Source organism: Anoplolepis gracilipes, chromosome 10 (assembly GCF_047496725.1).
Source record: "Anoplolepis gracilipes chromosome 10, ASM4749672v1, whole genome shotgun sequence".
Lineage (NCBI taxonomy): Eukaryota > Metazoa > Arthropoda > Insecta > Hymenoptera > Formicidae > Anoplolepis > Anoplolepis gracilipes.
Genome location: NC_132979.1, coordinates 2,969,345 through 2,989,104, shown reverse-complemented (window position 1 = coordinate 2,989,104; position 19,760 = coordinate 2,969,345). Strand labels below are relative to the sequence as shown.

General features: G+C 39.3%; 1 protein-coding gene across 1 annotated transcript in view; it reads right to left on the bottom strand.

The window, feature by feature from the left end:
- Nucleotides 1-5,055: 5,055 nt before the first annotated feature.
- Nucleotides 5,056-19,760, bottom strand: part of LOC140670334 (uncharacterized) — a 46,384-nt gene continuing 31,679 nt past the window's right edge. The window contains exon 4 of the mRNA XM_072900896.1: nucleotides 5,056-11,183. Within this exon, the coding sequence (XP_072756997.1) occupies nucleotides 8,650-11,183 (2,534 nt within the window). The 3' untranslated portion in view covers nucleotides 5,056-8,649. The remainder of the gene's footprint in view (nucleotides 11,184-19,760) is intronic.

The following is a 19,760-nucleotide window of genomic DNA, read 5'->3' as shown; positions in this document are numbered from 1 at the left end:
TTAATGAGAGCAATGGAAACTGTAAGAAAAACTATTTTCTTACTCTTTTTCCTGAAATCCCAGATATCGCAAACAGACGCGAGTGCTACATTCTCGGGCGTCTCCCGCAAATTTTCGCATCAACTTGCTCGATGTGCGTCCACCAGCCGGCACAGGCAGCATACACAATGTTGCTTTTATACAGGTGACGCGGCCCACATCAACGAGAAGGCCGTCGACCCGCAAAAAGGGCGAAACAACTTGGCCGGGTCTGATAGCCATGGCAATCAATCTGTTAATATCGACTCAGGGCACACCGATTAAGGTATACCCGAGCAACTACGAAACGCGAATAACCCGCTTACAAATAATCAACGATGAGAAGGGAGGGAGAAGAGGACACCGATGCGATATTATATTGGCAAATTATTACAAGAGTATAGGGTGTTTAAAATACTGGAGCATTTTTCTCTCCCATATGTAAGAGATTCGAAGTAAAAGATATCAGATTCCCGGTTATTAATTATTACAAGAGATATAAGCATCGCGTAATTTACATCTCGTGTAATTTACATTTTAAATTTTAATAATAAATATGCCCCTTGTCATAGAGAAAAAAAAATCATAAAAATTTATTTTAGCTTTTAAAATATCGTCAGTCTAAAGAAAAAGAAAAAGAAAAAAAAAAAAAAAAAAAAAAAAGAAAAAGATCGCACTCCCTTCCCATCCAGAATCGATCTTTCGCGACGAAGAAATAAAGCGAGCTCGTATCATGTTCTCGATTCATTCGCTGTTATTCAAACGTATTCGAAACATCCTGTATATAAACGTGCAGCGCAAGAACCTTGTCACGCGTGGATACCATCATTTTTCATCGTGCCGAAGGATTTCTTCGTCGAGCGTGTGAAAAATCGCGCGCGTGGGCGACAATATCGCCGGGGGGAGGGGAGGGGGGGGGAGAGGGGCGCATTGTCCGAAGCGGGTCGGTCGCATCAAAAATAAACCTCAGGATCGGTGCTTTTAACGGTCCGGGACGCTTTTAATATGACACGACCGGTCTTACCTTAGGACACGAAGATCGACGACGACACGACGACGAGGATGTCGCGAAGGGATTCCTTCGCAACATTGTTCGCACTCTTGACCTGGAAAAGAATTCCTCAACGTAATCCGCTCGCCATGGCATGAGCTTTTACCGGCTAATCGTACCGCAATAATGTACACTTTCCATTCGAATCGCTGCCGCGAGTACCTTAGTTGCTTTCACATTTCCATCGGAATTGTCCGCGTCATTTATATGTACATACATTTCTAAAGCAACGTTTCCGTAACACAAGAACCTCGAGCGTGCGATTTCTCGTTGAGAGACTATTGTAGCTTTTTCTCCATGCAAAGAATTTATTACATTATAATAATGCAAATTCGATGATTCCTCGAAAATTGTCAATTTATTCTTCACTCAACAATACGAAGAAAGCATCCCTCTAAAAAGCATCATCTTATAAAATCGGACAATAAGCGTGGATTAAGCTTGATCGTTATCCACCCACGCGCGGAGTCGCAGTTCGAATGAAATACGAAAAACGTGAGAAGGGTAAAAAGTACCGTCGTCCGATGACCTCGAAGGAATCTTTAATTCGCGTCGTTCTCCATGGCGGTTCTCCGTAATGGCGGGCTTTTGCACGAGGCAACCAGATCTCGAAGCGAACGCTCGGAAAAAGCCTGTAAGAGATTGCGAGAGGAGGAAGGTAGAGAGGATGGTAAAGCAGGAGAGAAACGGAAATAGCGGTGCTGTCCTCCATGGATTTTTCTCCCATCTCTCCGTCTCGCTCTTTCTCTCTTTCCTGGTCATTTTGCTGGCAACTTTGTTTTGTTGGCACTTTCAGCCGGATATCATGAGACGTCACTTTCCGCCGGGGGAACGATATGCGTTGCACAGATTTAATTTCCACTTTGAAAATAATCATAATATGCAGAAGAAACGCAAAATTTCTTTTATTTAATTTGTCTCGAAGTATTATGTGTATATTGAAAAAAATAAATAATTTAAAATATAAATTTTGTTTTGTTTTGTTTAATGAAATTTTTCGAAGATTTATGATTATACATCTGACAAACCGACGAGATACAGTATAAGTCAAGAGAGATACTATATATGTTGGAATAAGCCGGTATTCTTTGAAAATCATTATTATACATTAACGCCCGTTCGCTTGTCCGCGAATAACTTAGAAATATTAATGCACCAAGGAGAAGAGAGGTCGACAAAGAAGGTGAGATACACACACACACACACACACACACACACACACACACACCGATGGTGCAGTTCCTTTTCGGCAGGGAACTTTGTTGCAGGGGAACATTTTTCTCGTTAATCACGCAATTTTTCAGTCTGACAGGAAACACCCTCTTTCGAAGCTTCATCGATTAATCTCGGAGCGCGCAGGCTTACAGCTGCCTCTGAATCCCCGGTGTTACTTTAGAAACGAAGACGTTCACGACAATTCCGCACATACAAATTCTAAATACGTTTACTTCTATGATTAATTTCACCGCTTATTCAACGCTTGTTGCTGAATACTCTAACAGCCGCGTCGCGGGTATCATTTAATATTTTATTCATTATTAATAGCATATATATATATATATATATATATAGAACACATCACCGGAAGAAGGATTACTTTGGAAGATAAGTATCGATCATTACATCGGTCGACAACTATTGACCTTTCCTCTCTCTTTCAAGGTATACAGATATTATAGCTTAAGTAGAGATATTACAGAGGCAGTACAGTTAGGAAGTATTACGGTTTGCTTACACAGAGAAGCTTAGTACGAATATAATTTATGGCGATAGGTCATGTAAAAAGAACCAACTGACATAATTTTCTGAATATAAGACCCGTAGAACGGACATTATTAAAGACACGAGGGAAAATTGTAATTATACGCGAAAACATCGATGTCATACACTATGTCGTGGTTCGTATTTCAGATAGTTTACTGCGCGATTATATTTCGTTTTCTCCCGGGATAACAAGATGTCGATTCTTATCCAAAGAGACTCGTACACAGGAAACACGCCTATACAAATATACGGGATTTTGCAATAATTCGCTGAAATTAGTCGTATAGATTTCACACGTGACACGTCTCTCGTTCAAGTTGCGGTATAAAATTTAACTGAACTTTTATATATTTTTTCTTCTCTAAAATAAATAATAAATAAATATATACACATAAATAATTTCTTAATTACATGGTAATATTACTTAATTTAATTATAATAATAAATTTAATTTTAATAAAAGATAATAGTTAGCTTAACACCGTATATTAAAAAATCTTAGTTATTTGTCAATTCTTTTCCCGCTTTATCTCACTCTATTTTCCGACGCGCGACCTCCAGGCCCCTATTCTTCCGGGGAGGGAGAGGGGCGAGAGATTTATCTCACCGACCTTTAAACAAAATTACGCTATAAATTAAGCTTAAATTTCGTGTTTTTAATGCAGCCTGAGCTAACTATTTCCGCAGTTTTATTCACCTATATAAGGATCCGCTATCAGTTAACAACATTTTTCTGTTTCTCTTCCACAATCTCTTTGCTCCATACGCATAATAATAAAAATAATTAAATGGCAGCAAACAGTCAAACGTCTTTTCAAATCTTTAATAATAATTATATCATATATCGATCAATAAAAATATATATACAATATATACAAAAAATATATATATTAACATAATATATATAAATTAATTTATATTATTATATTAATATTTTTTATGTATAATTATACTTTATTTATTATGTATATATTATTTAAGATTGAATATATTATATAACATATATATTAATATAATATAAATAAAATATAATAATTTATTATGCATTAAGCAAAAAAAAGAAAGTTTAGTATATCAGGGTCTTTTAATTTATAATCAAGTCGCTTTCAAGTTTGACAAACAAACTGCAAAATTTATTTGTTGCAATCAATTTATTGCATATTCCAGGAAAATGTTTCGTACTAAAGGGAGTAATTTTAATATCATATTTCCATCAAGCGGCGCGATCGAGTGAGCCAGCGTCATAAATCAGGCCCGCGATGGGAGCTAATAATTGCAGAATTTACGGAACCGCAAACACTTCGAGTGAAACTGCAAACGCAATCAGTCTGTGCACAGGAAATTTGTCATTCTCGTGTACCAGTTTGACCGCTTTAATTAAGGATAATCGAAATAAACGCGCGAAGCAAGTGTTGTACAAGCATATCGTGTGTTTTGTCACGTAAAAAAAAAAAACAATTCGTTTAATTGCCGATAGCGCGCAATTAAATTTACATCTAAATTTCAATATCTCATAATCTCGATAATATTTTCCGCGAGCTAAAATTATTGCATTTAGGCAAATCGAGATATTATGCCATGTTCTTTCATTTTATAATTATCATATTAATAATTATTGCGCGTTTAGCGTACAATGTGTACAATCCATACCGAATGAATCAAAACGCAATGACAAACTTGCGATGCGACACGTAGTGCCTATGCAACCTGAGATCGCATAGGAATGCATAAGAAACTTGCATTGCTTTTTTCGATTTTAATGGCCGAATTTGATAGCCTTGATAAGTCATACTGAAATTGAGATGCACTCGTCCAATTATACAGAAGGTTATAAATTTATTATTTAACATCCCTTGCATTGTCATAAGCTCGCTCCAATATTATCGGTATAATTTCATCTATCATCGCCGATTCTGGACGCGTCGATCTATCCTTTGATATTTGCGCATCCCATTAGAATCGCGGAGCACCAAACTCTCAGTATAATTTACAACTGACGCATGCAATGCAGTGTGTAAATACGTGCGCACACGCATATTAAGTCAAATAAAAAAAAAACACACACACACACACACAGATGCGAATAGTTTTAAAGCAGTCATACTGTATATTAAATATAATTAAAAATATTGTAATTCTTCAAAAATATTATTATCGTTCTCTTTCATGCTTGATAGAATATTAAGGATACGGCAGTTCGAAGGAAGCTTTTAATCGGGAGATTGATAATAAGATGCTTTATTAATAAAACAGAAAGAATCAACAGAACGCGCGTGCGCGCACGCGCGCGCGCGTGTGTGTATGTGTATGTGTGAGACCGTCAGGTACAATTTATGCCGTACATAAACTTAACGCACATCGCAGCATGTGCGTGCAAAACGTAACGCCGAATGCGTAATTAAGGTGATAGCGATGGCGCGCTCACGCAATATCGTTAAGTACGTATAATTTATTTATATATAAATACGTATGCGCGTAATATGTATATATATATGTCAAGTATATACTTCTATATCGTGTGTATGCGTGAGTACATATATATATATATTTGCGTGTGTGTTTGTGTGTGTGCGCGTAACTTGACTACGCCTAATTACGATCGCTACGAATAAGGGCATCGTGATACAGTGTTGTGAGAGCTGTTAGTACGTACGCGATATGTTTGGTAACTGATAGAGTGTAAGACTAGTGTTAGTGTTAAATTTTACGATATATGACGTCTAGGGTGCTTTACAGAGCGTCCCGCCGCCGGTGTTCTCGAAGATTTTTTTCGAAATAAAAAAAAAAAAAAAAAAAAAAAGGTTCGAGAAAAACCATCGTCATTCTCGATACAACGCGAGAAATTCGATGTTCCTTTACGCTTCGCAACAATATCTGAGGGCGGGATTCGTCTGACAATGAGATGTGAATAGAAATTTGGGCCGTGTGAAGTGAACGACGATGGAACGACGAGAATCGGGATATATTTTGCTGCCGGCGATCGGCGTTACGATAAATACATAAGTTCTATAGGGCGATGACGTTTGCAATAAATTAATAAATCGTAGATTAGGGAATAAATTAAAAAATTGAAGACGGAAAGTCTCGGTATAAATATACCAACTTAAAATAGACAACGTATCAAACGGAGATTGAAATAGCATGTTGGGATTGGTTACCGAGATTTTCCGCCTTCGATCTTCGCATCTAACGCAATAAATACGATAAAAGAGAAACCTATCTTTAACATCGAAATCTCTATAAATTACATCGATCAACCGTGTGTACAAGATATCTCAGGAGCTGCAAGAGCTTTCTCTTGCGTGAGATAGATAAAACGCTGAAATATCGAGAGACGTCAATCAAAGATTTTACAGAATTAACTTTTTAGCAAAGTGTATGTCAATATTATCGAATTTCTCGAAGCGAATTCTAAATACAATTTTAAACAGTATTAAAAATTAATCATATCGAAAAGAATGAGAATTGCATGAAAGAATAAATTCGGCAAAGAAACCCGCTGCTTCTGCGACATCCTGTATTTCTTTTATTCAACTACACCGTACGATAAATAATATTGTTATATTGCATATAGCACGATCGTAAGCTTCGCGTCTGCGTCGCAATTAAACGATTGCCCGGACCGGTCCAAAGACGCGGTTTTACGTCCTCAATGATAGTAGCCTAGGTAGGCAGTAATCCGCCATGGTAATATCGTTCCGCGATAATCGTAAACGGGTTCGTTTAATATTTAGATTGTGAAAGAAAGCGCGCGCCATAAAACGGCGAGTGAAACGCGATTTTCAATTCGTGCTCACTCACTGTGCACACACATTCGCGATCCCGGTAACTATCGTCGAGGATAAAAACAGGTCGAACGCGCGATCAGAATCGCCGAACGATCGCTAATTCCGGCACTGACGCTTGTATAATACGTATACAGGGTGCCCCATATAGATTGGATACAGACAATATCGTTTTTCTTATCAAAACATTAGCATTTTTTTCTTTGGCAAAATTTCCAGAATTTTTTCAAGAAAACATCACATTTAATTGATATGCCGACAGAATGGATCTACTGTTTTTTTATTTCTCGCGTAAATGATTCTTTATGCAAAAATTTCAGTAACTCTTACAGTTATAGTTAAGTCTACTATTTTTGTAATAAAATACTTGAAAAGATAATTTTATTCCAAGTGACACATACATAAAATAATTTCTTTGTGATAACAAAGTGTGCTTTCCTCTGATACAAACAAAGTAAATGATAATATAATATTTATATATAATATTATATTTAAATATTAATAATTTTATGTAAATATTAAATTGAATTATAACAAAATTATAAAAATTTATACACAAAGAATCAAACGCATAAAACTTTATGCAAAAAGAAAATACATTGTATTCCATTGAAAAATGAAATATCTCGAAAATATTTCCGGAAATTTCGTCAAAGAAAAAAGATACTTGTATTTTAATAAGAAATACCAGTTTGTACGTTGTCTATATTAGATACCCTGTGTATATTTATAATTATGCTCTTATATATATACATAACGTTATGTATACTGGCACATATGAAATTGGCGTGCTTTTCTCATCGTGGATGAAAGCGTGTGGCAGGACACGGAGAGAACTGCCTGGTTGAGCCTCTGTTATCCGGTGACAGCGGTGTTATCCGTTTGTCATCACCGCGAGATGACAATCATCGATCTCGAGTAAACGAACACGTTGACGCGCGATACGTGAAAATATTAAAAAAAAAAAAAACGATTCTTCATTTCTCCACACACGTGACCACGAAAAAATGCAAGGTAGCAACAAGCTCCGCGCGCCAAAAGTAGCGCAATTTTGAAAATGATTGTTCTTCGCGCGACAAAAAAATTCAAAATTACATAAAAAATCTCGATATAAGATGGATGCGCAGTGATAAGCTATTGAGACAAAAAATAAATAAATAAATAAATAAAATGTTATTAATCGCGTCGTTAATTGCCTCGGATCTTTCGCGTCGATTGTTGCACGATTACAGTCTCGACGCTGATCGAATTGTAGTTGCGGACACCTTGTGTCGCGAAACTTTATGCATATTTAATGCGCAAAATGAAATAAATTAATGGCATACCTATCCTACGTATATTAAACGATAAATAATAAATAATAAATTATCTGAAAAATATTCATTAATATAACAATCATAATAATTATAAAAGTAATGGGTATGACCAAAGTATCGAATTATATTTCGATAATTTAAATAAATTATTAATGCGATAAACATTCATATCCGTTTATCGTACACTTGTCATCGCATATCATAATTCGATATCTATAAATCTATAAATACGTAACGTAAATTCGCCCAGGTTGTCCACAAGAGCGGTATTTGGAAAAAAAAAAAAAAAAAAAAAAAAAAAGACATGGAGGCATTCAATATCACGGAACGATAAACAAGATGAATAACAACGTAAAATCTCGTTTGCCGGCGTATTGAAGTTGCACATATCTCCCGGATACATAGCCCCCGCATTGGAAATGGGAGACGCCGCTAGAAGGGTCAGCCACATGAAACTTCGATCCCTATATCTCGCGCGCAATCGACTTTCATCGATTTTATCATTCAACGGTTCGCGCGTACAAGCAACAATCGAATATAAATCGAGAGAGAGAGAGACTTTTCTCTTTTGAAAATTTTCGCCCCTACTGAAAGAACGGCGGTTGCCCTTCCGCCGCAGGAGAGGACGCAGAAAGTGCCCTCAGCTACCTCAGCATCTGTTTGCTGATTAGCTTGGTATCCCCTCACGGGAGAACTGCGCGCAAACGATGGATCCTTAATTGATCTCGATGCTCGCAACCGAATTGGACACATGGCGTTCGTCCTCCAACGAGGGTGACACGGTGAAGCCGCTCAACCCGCTCTCGACTAGGCTCATGAGACTGTCTTGCTTTGAAACGCGCTTTTCCTCGACGCGCGCCTTCTCCTCCTCCAGCTTCTTCTTTTCGGCGGCCAGATCGACAACGCTATTCTTTGTGTTCTCGCGAATCAGCTGTTCCAACTTTGACAGCTGTCGTTCGGTCGCGCTCTCCAGAATCTCGTTGTTCTCGACGGGCACGCCGTGCTTGTTCATCGTCGGCTTGTAGGTTTTTACCTTGGAATGACCTTGGATAATGAGGTACATCGGGCCGCGAATTGGTTTAGCCGGTTGTTTGTAGTGCGAGAATATTGGATCGGTAGTCAGACTCGGCACCGTTGTAGTTCGCGGCGGAATGATGGACGATGGCGCGAGCGTCGTTGACATCCTCGTGGTCTCTTCGGCACCGAGAATTTTCACCAGGGGGGACTGATTAGGCCTCGTGCTCTCCCGATGGTCCATGGTGGGTGTGTATTCTGCGGTTGACGAAATTGTCGGCGTGAACGACGGCGAAGTAGTCATCGAGTTGACAATCGTCGCGGGTAATCGTGACGGCCGATAGTCGACCGTCGGCCGTTCGTCGAATCTGGTGGTCTGCGTATCAAAAGTCGACGACGACGATGGACTGGTGAACGTCACGGGGAATGATTGCGGAGGTTGTTGATAGGCGTGTTCCGTACTCAGTGATGGCACCATCATGTCCTTGACAGGTAACGCGTGCATGTGCGCCATGGGCGGTGACATGTGGGACATTGATAACGGCGAGGATGGCCGAAAGCCAGGACGCATGCTGCCGATAAAGTGCATCATGGCGTGATTCGGTCTGGTTTGAGGACGCAACATCGATTGGGAGGCCGCCTGCGGTGGGACGAACATATGCGGAGAATTACCTATGTGTCTTGGAGGGATTACCGGAACGGAAGATGAATGCGGAAGTTGATGTGGTGCAAACTGCGAGGGCGGTATCATTCTGTTCGGCACGGAGGAAGCGGACGGATGGTCTTCCGTTAAAATCGGTAAACTCGTTACCGCGCTCCTCATTGGCTGCGCTTGAGACTTTGACGTTTGATAAGTCGTCTTCGTCATCTCGGAAGTGGCGGGATTCTCCCAAGCATGGAGAGTCGTAGCTGATTCCGAAGAGGAGTTTTTCTCGATGTAGTTTGTCGGTATCACTACAGCAACCGGACCTTTCTTCGCTTTGTGCGTCTCCAGATCCACGATGCTAGATGGCGAGTTAGCGACAACAATGTGCATCTTTGGCGAGGATTGCGCGTCAGTCACAGCTTCTTCTTCCCGCTCGGTAGAATCTACAGTCGTAGTGGAGACGGTAAAAGTTTGCGGGACACTCTCTGACGTCGACGAGAATGTCACCTCGGTGCTGATTTCTTTTTGACCTACGACCACTTCCTCATTTTCATCATTATTACCATCTACAATAATATTCGCGTTTTGGCCGACGATGACCTCGTGATTGGACGAGGCTGCGGCTTGATGATCAATCTCGTAATGATCTTTCGAATAATCCGTGGTCTGCCACGTGGCCTGATTAACGTCCGAAGTGGAGGATGATGTGGGCTCGTTGTTGCTGGGCCATCCAGACAGTCCGCCAGACAGAGTTTGCGTTGATTGATAGATTAGATTCGATTTTTCAAAGGACACGGACGGCGCGGTAGTCGCCTCGTATCTCGATTTCGTGCTCTGCGACGCGGACGGTATATACACGCTCTTGATAGTCTCAACCTTGCTTGTTGGCGCCTTGGACGTGGAATATGGTCGTGACGAAGGTGCAGGGGAATAGTGTCCGTAATCCTTCGAAAGTGATCCGTAATACTGCGCGTCCTGGAGAATGGGCCCCTCCTCCGTCTGCGTGTTAAACGGCTGGGGCGCATCCGGGAAGCCTATTACCTTATCCCTGGATGCGCCAACGTTGAAACCAGTGGACGTCTCGATTTTCTGTATCATGGGCGGCGGCATCATCATGGTGTACGGCTTGATCTTTTGACTGTAATACGAGCTGGGATAGTAATTAGCCGGCAGCGACTGCAACCGATTTTGATTTCTATAATCGACCAGTCCGTTTCGGAAGCTAGTGGTGCGTACGACCTTGGGCGGTTCGGCACCCGCGCTGCCGGGGAAGTCGTTCCTGTACATGGTCGTATCTTGGCCACTAGTTCGCGTAAACTTGGGTGCGTCCACAAACTTGAGAAACTGCTCGGGTATCTTCGGACTGGTCTTCTTGGCGGTCACACCTAGCACGAGGATGTCGCGCTTAGATGACGGTTCAGTTGTGTGCTGCTGATGCGAGTCCAGCCAGTATTGCACCCTGTCGAGAACCGGCGGCACGTAATCGAAAGTCGGGTTGTTCTTGAGAGGATCGCCGCGTCCCAGCGGCGTCCACTCGTCGTAGTCCATTCTGGGCGAGAATATCCGCGGTCGGCTGTCATTCTGGCCGCCTGCGAACAGAAATTTCCAAGGGTCGTCGTGACCGATTAAAAAGCCGGCGTGGTTGATCGCGGGTCAACGGCGGCAACCTTCGTCTTATGAGCGCGAGGGGAATAGCGAGAAAAAGGACCGACGGTATAGAGAGAGTGGCCAATTATACTTGGACCGGTGCGCATAAACGAGAACTTGATACTTGAGTAATGAGCCCCGTCGTCGTGATTAATTATTCTTAATTTTATTATAGCCCTCTCTCGCGCGCTCTCGCTCGATTAATTTATCCTACCGGCATCGCTAACGTCACGATCCTCTAGGCTGTATAAATTTATAAGATGTTAAGTGCACATACGAGAAAAAGAGAAAGAGAGTGATAGAGAGAAAGAGAGAGAGAGAGAGACATTGGTCTGCTCAATGAGAATCGATAAATTCGCTCGAATAGCAGTGTCGTATAAATTTACGTGTTTCTAGAATATACGCGCATATATCCACGTCTACGCGTCTGCACTTTCGTTTAACATCATCGTCAGGCTAGACGATGCCGTATTATATGGTGATTCATTTGACATATCGACGATCTCGTATATAGTTTTTCATCTCGTGTGGCAATATCGCGAGAGAACTGACAATAAAAAAAAAATCGAAGATGCGCGACGACTTTAAATATATCTAAAATATGCCATCTAAAATTATTCATTTCGTAAAAACGTTCAGCATTAAACAGTCAAAGATTAGATCAACGTGATGTGTATGTGTGTCACGTCAAAACATATTGAGAAAGATATTTCAAATATTACTTCTCTCTTCAGTATAAACTTTATGAACATATAAAGCTATAATATTGGACGCGATCATTATTAGCGCGCATGAAGAATTCTAAAAAAAATATTACCACGTCTGAACGAAAGAAAAGAGGTTTAAACGCTCTCGAATGGATGTTCCACCTGATGCAGCAAAAATCTTACGTTTATTAATCACACTCTTTTCAATCTTTTATTTGCGCGACGCGAATAAACGTGTAGCCGTCCAGGAAGATAACGTTAAGTGGTCCACCTTCCGTACATCACGCGAAGAATCCTGTTACAAAATTGCAATTCACGTCGCGTCGTATCTGGGAGTCCCAGCAACGTTAACGAACCCAAGAACCGCGAGAAACGATGACGGCCCGTCATTCCGCCGCGAAAGAAAGAGTCTCTTTAACCGAGGCGCGAGAAGAGGCGCCTCTTCAACGTCGAAGGGAAACGTCATACGGGGGCGTCTCGCGTATTCGAGTGTTGACGGACACCGCGTTTAAAGCGAACACACACACACATATATATATATATATATCGGTAGGTAAGGTATAACGATCGGTTATCATGATTGCTATCTTTAACGACCGACTCGTCAAGCTACGGCAACGATCAGCTGTTTTCCGTCACGATTCATGGGAAATAGCGCGGTGAGTATACAGCAGGATGGGATAATTCGACTCGGCAGGATCTCTCGCGCTTTCTAGCGCGAATCAATTTTTCCAAAGCTCTCCAACAATGTCATCTCCAAAGACACGCGATTGCGTCTGCCGAGCGGAGGCGGTAACACGTGCGTGTTTAAGAGAGTGGGTTGAAAGCTATAAAGGAATAACGACGAGGTTTACATTTAATTCTCGGTCGAGGTCTCAACGTCGTCCCGTAATTGGCCACGACGTCACTGTCACGGACCACGTTATTCGCGTGTGTATAAAGTTTGACGCGGTGCCACGTGGACAGTGGAGAAACGAGATTGAGCGGCAGGATCGCCGCCACTTACGCCCAATATCTCACGAGAAAACGTCCCGATAATGGCCGGTTGGCGTTTTCTCTCCGGTATTATCGAGGCGATCGGCGGTTTCTATCTCTACGGGTACGAGCTGTAAACGCCGGATGGACGTCGGGTATTTAAAAGCCGCAGGTGTTAGCCTACAACCTAACTAGCTGTACGCGCCGCGATGCATAATGCGATGCAGTCAGTATTCCACGGAATCTGACGGAAGTGCCACTGACATCTCGAGTGTTGTGGGAGAAATCTCACCGTCGAGGCGGATGTTTATCGCGCGACGAACTTTTAGACGGGAAGACAAATCTTCGGGCATTTCAGGTTTCAATAGGGAACGGTGTTGATGTCAAAAGTTAATCGAGAAAGAGTTGATTTACGCAATAAAATTAATAACACCCCTATATATAACTCACGAGTTTTTAGATGAAAGGCTGAACTCAAAATTTCAATCTTATTTGCACGGCTACAAACTATAACGGACTTTAGCGATAAAAAATAATAAAAAAATAATAATAACAATTAAAAAATAATACCAAAATAGAGCTTAAAAGGCAACAGATGTCTTTTTAAATAAAAAGAGAATATTTAATAAATTAACAGTCATACATACAAGTTAACGAGAAGGTCGCGAAAAACCATAAAAGAGACGAAGCAAAAAGAAGAAAAAAAAAAAAAAAAAAAAAAATGCAACACGATCAACGATCATTAGCCGCAACACGTTAACGCTCGTCGCACGTCATTTTTCCGCGTTGCCTTATTACGGTATACAAATGAACGAGTCACGTCGTCGGGACGGAAATGCGAGATGCTGGACTGTGCCGGTGTATATTCCACGACAGCCGGCAGGCGCCGGTATTTCTTTTCTCTTTCTCTCTTTCTCTCTTTCCGAGTCACATCGCATAAATACACGTGTCATGTCTCGCGAGTATACACGGGATGGCTAGGAGCTCTTCTTCTGGCTCGTGCGCAACGTCCTTCGTCTCTCTTCGTAGCGTTTATTATGCCAGCCTGCACGCAAAATACGACGGTCGGATCCGCGCGCGACCTCCGCAGTTTTGCGCAAGCATATTTCAAGCCGGAGGACAGGATGACGCCTAAGTAATTTCTCGCGGAATATTATGCGCTAGAAAAGGATTTCGTTCGAACCTGCGCACATAAAAGAGCGCGAGAGCGAAAAACCCGAATGCACATCCTCTCGGACTCAAATTCTCACTCTCTGCGAATTTCATTTAAACTGTAGAATGCTGTATATGTATGCGAATGTTTGTCTCTTCTCTTTCTCTGCTCCCAATATCTTTTATATTAAATTTCCCTTTCTTTTCAAAAGAGAAAATGTAATTTATATCGACATGTTCTCGCTTAAAGTTTCAAACGCTTACAGCAAGGACTGACAATAATATTCAGGAATATTGAAAAATATCTAGGTATCGCGATAGCGTTCGAAGTACTCGAAATATCCATGGAATAACTATGTAAAGTGTGAACAAACACACTTTACAGTATATTTGAAATTCATGCAAAACTCGTAACTGCCCCTCGGCAATTTTTGCAAAGCTTCAGAGATATCTCGCGCGAATCTGACGTCAGATTGAAAAAAAAAAAAAAAAAAAAAAAAAAAAAACGTCATTTTAACCGTAGTCTAAACGTAGCGTGGCACAAGCCATTTTCGAGAGAAATGCGTCGCTAGGTTGACAACCGAGCAAAGATTCATTAAGGTTAAGAGCCTCGTGGCGACAGTAATGGACTCGCGGCAAGTTCTCTTCCCGGATTTATCGTCGCGCAAAACATTATTGCCCGCCAAAAACACACGCGTCTCCCGACGCGCCGTGAATCATAGGAATGAATATTTATCTCGCGTCCATATATTTTCGCCGAATACAGTTGTCCCCGTTTCCGCCCGTTATTGAGCGATATTCGCGCGCGCGCGAGAGTCCTCCATCAAGAGAGAACCTCGGATCCCTTTAATCATCGTGAGAGCACGCATTGTCACGCGCCCCTCAAATTTCCGGCAACAATTCGTGGCGAAAAGGATGAAGGGCGCATGCAAAAGGCACTCGACGACGTATATAACTGTGCCTCCTCAAACGGCTCGCTTTTTAAACGAAAAACTACCAAACAATATACAGACATACACGGAAAGAAAAATTCAGCGACGATAAAAGCGTTGTTTTTTTCGTACTTTCTTTTCTACACCGAGCGTGTATCATTGTTTGAAAATAAAGTGACATGGGCGCGAGGTTGAAGGAACACGTATTCTCTCAGTTTCTCGATTCAGATGGACGTGAATGCGAGCGAGCCGGGGCGAGATAAAATGCGGCGATTGTTACGACTGCTCCGTTTCTTTCTATTATGCAAATGGTCATCCCGGTTTTCGTACGAGGTGATGTAACGCGAATACATCATCGTAAATCGAGGAGGTAAAGTTTGAAATTTCACATGACACGTGGTATCGATATTAATATCATATTCATTACATGAAGCGATTTGCGGGAAATTTCAAACTTCCTAAAAATCCGACACATTATAAATAATAACAAAAGCTCGATATTACAGTTATGAATATTTAAATCGTTAAGTGTTAACATTTATTAAAAACTCGTTTTATGTCAAATTAATCAGAATTGGAATTATAGATGTATTTATATTTATATTTTATTTTTAAAAATCTCTATCTTCTCTCTCTCTCTCTCTCTCTCTCTCTCTCTCTCTCTCTCTCTCTCTCTCTCTCTCTCCCTCTTTCTGTCTCTATAATCATATATAATCTCGCAAGTTTTAAGAACAATACAGCAACATGAAACGGTAGAATCTCTCGGAACAAAACGTGAGAAGCATAACATAGCTGCAATGCAAATGCATAAAGCCACCGAAAGCGTTATTACATCTTTGCCAATGTATGTGTGCGTGCATTTATGCCGTGGCCGTTCGTACGATTATTTTCCCGCTCGTTTGTACGCATTACGTTTATGCGACATATATTCCCGCGTTCCCGTGCCGCTTTTATAGCTGAGAAGTGGTACAATGCCGAATGAAATCGAGCGTATAAAACGCACGGCCATATCTTCTCCCTTTTAATTCCCCTTCCCCTCTCTTTACACGCTACCTCCCTTTTACCGGCAATGTAAATTTACGTTTGACACGATATCATACCAGGTATCATATCGGACTTTTCGATTGCGGTGTCATCGAAGCTTTTAACAAAAATTACGATGTTTTTCGCCAGAAAATGGAAAATAAACGATTTTAATCAAGTATTTATATAGATGAAACACACGCACATTCTCTCTCTCTCTCTCTTACGCTTTTTATAAAAGCTAAACCGTGCAGTCATGTTGATTATCGTGCAATGATTTATTTCAATTTTCGAATGGTAATCAGAGTAACGTTTGCACAATTTTCCATTTTATTATCAATTCTATTCGTCCAAGCTTCCTCTCGGTCTGCTTTCATATTTTACATCTGATTTGTCGGAAATCCGAAAACAAATTTTTTGCATATATTTCCTAGCAACAATCGCCGTTGTTTGTTTGTTTGTGTCGCGAAAAAAAAACAAAATGCGGTCAAGGAATTAATCATCGCTCTTTTTGGGGGATTTTTCTCGCGCGACGAGATATAAACCGGAGACCGGGAGCCGAGAGGATGTCGGGTCGTACACGAGGCTGCTCTCAGTCACACAACAGCCGTATTCGACGGAGAAGTGCAAAGGTTGTTTGGGAGGAGAAGAACGTTAAATGCAAAGTTGGCCATTGTGAGCAGCGCGCGATAAAAGCGCGACGCGCTTATTTTCCCGTACTTTTGTGTCAGGCATCGTCGTCGTCGTCGTCGTCGTCGTCGTTTGAAAGTAGAACAACGCGCGACGAAGGACGACGGGGCGAGGAATTCGCTAGCAGACGCGTTATCCCGACGTTGGTGCGAATTAAAAATTGTAATTTACGTTATTTACGGGGCACAACAGTAGCGTGTCTCGCACGAGAGAACTTTTAGCGATCACAATTGTGGACAACATCGCGCGTTTTCTGCCGACCTCGCGATATTCTTCTCGGGTAATTTGATTACGTTTCGCTTGCCATATCCTTGAGAAAGTTTCCAGGTTAAAACGTCGAGATTTTAAGATCTGAAATAAAAAGAATATAAGAAAGATATAAATTTAAAGCTTCGTGCCTCTTGAAAAAGTTTGCAAAAATCCTGAGAGAGTCATGCACTTTCATAATTTATTTAATTAATTACTAAAGATTAATCTCTTTTACTAAATTGAAAGTTATAGAATAACTCATCTTTGAAATATATTAAAACAGTTTTTGTGAATTTTTTTATTAAAAATATTAATATCACACATATATATTTTCTTATCAAGAGAATTTTATCGATATATATTTCCAGCAACTTTTATTATAATTCTGGATTTATTAAATTATGTGTAAATAATCATGTTTGAAAATTCGATCGAAAACTATTAATTTTTATCTTAGTTTTAAGATCTGTGAAATAAAAAGAATATAAGAAAGATATAAATCTAAAGCTTCGTGCCTCTTGAAAAAGTTTGCAAAAATCCTGCGAGAGTCATGCACTTTCATAATTTATTTAATTAATTACTAAAGATTAATCTCTTTTACTAAATTGAAAGTTATAGAATAACTCATCTTTGAAATATATTAAAACAGTTTTTGTGAATTTTTTTATTAAAAATATTAATATCACACATATATATTTTCTTATCAAGAGAATTTTATCGATATATATTTCCAGCAACTTTTATTATAATTCTGGATTTATTAAATTATGTGTAAATAATCATGTTTGAAAATTCGATCGAAAACTATTAATTTTTATCTTAGTTTTAAGATCTGTGAAATAAAAAGAATATAAGAAAGATATAAATCTAAAGCTTCGTGCCTCTTGAAAAAGTTTGCAAAAATCCTGAGAGAGTCATGCACTTTCATAATTTATTTAATTAATTACTAAAGATTAATCTCTTTTACTAAATTAAAAGTTATAGAATAACTCATCTTTGAAATATATTAAAACAGTTTTTGTGAATTTTTTTATTAAAAATATAAATATCACACATATATATTTTCTTATCAAGAGAATTTTATCGATATATATTTCCAGCAACTTTTATTATAATTCTGGATTTATTAAATTATGTGTAAATAATCATGTTTGAAAATTCGATCGAAAACTATTAATTTTTATCTTAGTTTTAAGATCTGTGAAATAAAAAGAATATAAGAAAGATATAAATCTAAAGCTTCGTGCCTCTTGAAAAAGTTTGCAAAAATCCTGAGAGAGTCATGCACTTTCATAATTTATTTAATTAATTACTAAAGATTAATCTCTTTTACTAAATTAAAAGTTATAGAATAACTCATCTTTGAAATATATTAAAACAGTTTTTGTGAATTTTTTTATTAAAAATATTAATATCACACATATATATTTTCTTATCAAGAGAATTTTATCGATATATATTTCCAGCAACTTTTATTATAATTCTGGATTTATTAAATTATGTGTAAATAATCATGTTTGAAAATTCGATCGAAAACTATTAATTTTTATCTTAGTTTTAAGATCTGTGAAATAAAAAGAATATAAGAAAGATATAAATCTAAAGCTTCGTGCCTCTTGAAAAAGTTTGCAAAAATCCTGCGAGAGTCATGCACTTTCATAATTTATTTAATTAATTACTAAAGATTAATCTCTTTTACTAAATTGAAAGTTATAGAATAACTCATCTTTGAAATATATTAAAACAGTTTTTGTGAATTTTTTTATTAAAAATATTAATATCACACATATATATTTTCTTATCAAGAGAATTTTATCGATATATATTTCCAGCAACTTTTATTATAATTCTGGATTTATTAAATTATGTGTAAATAATCATGTTTGAAAATTCGATCAAAAACTATGAATCTTATTTTGCCTTACATGTCTTTCTGCTTTTTATATACAAGCATCACATATTGACGACACGTTGAACGAAAACTACTCAAGCATCGATTTAAACGCATCGCGCGAACACATGAATTAATTCAAAACATACGCGTGCATGCATGCGTATCGTCGACGCGTGAGTGTCTTTTAGCACCGAGTAGAATGACCTACTGACCCGCCTCACTGATACTTCGTACGGTGACGCACACGTATACGCAATGTACACGTATGACACGCCGCTAATATTTATTATTAAGATTGTTAATAATGTTTGACAATTTATTAGGAAACGAGAGTGAGAAAGAATACGCTGAATTTTTAATGCCTCACATTTCGTTAATCACTCATATTTCTCATGCTGATGATAAATCAACGAATAATAATACATAATGAAATTTATAAAACAGAATTTCGTCACAAAATATAATGACATTTTCCTCTCATATTCGTCGATTCATCCCGTTTCTCGTTTCTTTATTTTACCGCAATGCGTCAAGAATGGATAAGGATCGAACGGGAGTGGTCACACTCTCGCGCAGACACAAGATACTCGAAGGAAAATAAAAGTTTTTATTAGAATCAAAAGATTCTTCTCGAAGATGAACAAAGATATTTCTCTCCTATATCTATCTATCGATATATTATTTTTCGAGAAAAGAGCTCCAAGTGTGCTGGTAAAGTTCCAACTGAGCTAAACACTTGTATCACCAATTAACTGCTCGCCGAGTCGCGACCTCGGTGGTGGGTCGCTGCCACCAAGATCCAATTTCCGATCCAAAAAGTAGGAAATCGGATTTCCAACGCAACGTTGGATGCAATAGCGACGTCGCGCTGTCGCGACGCAAAGTCGCGCTCTTCGT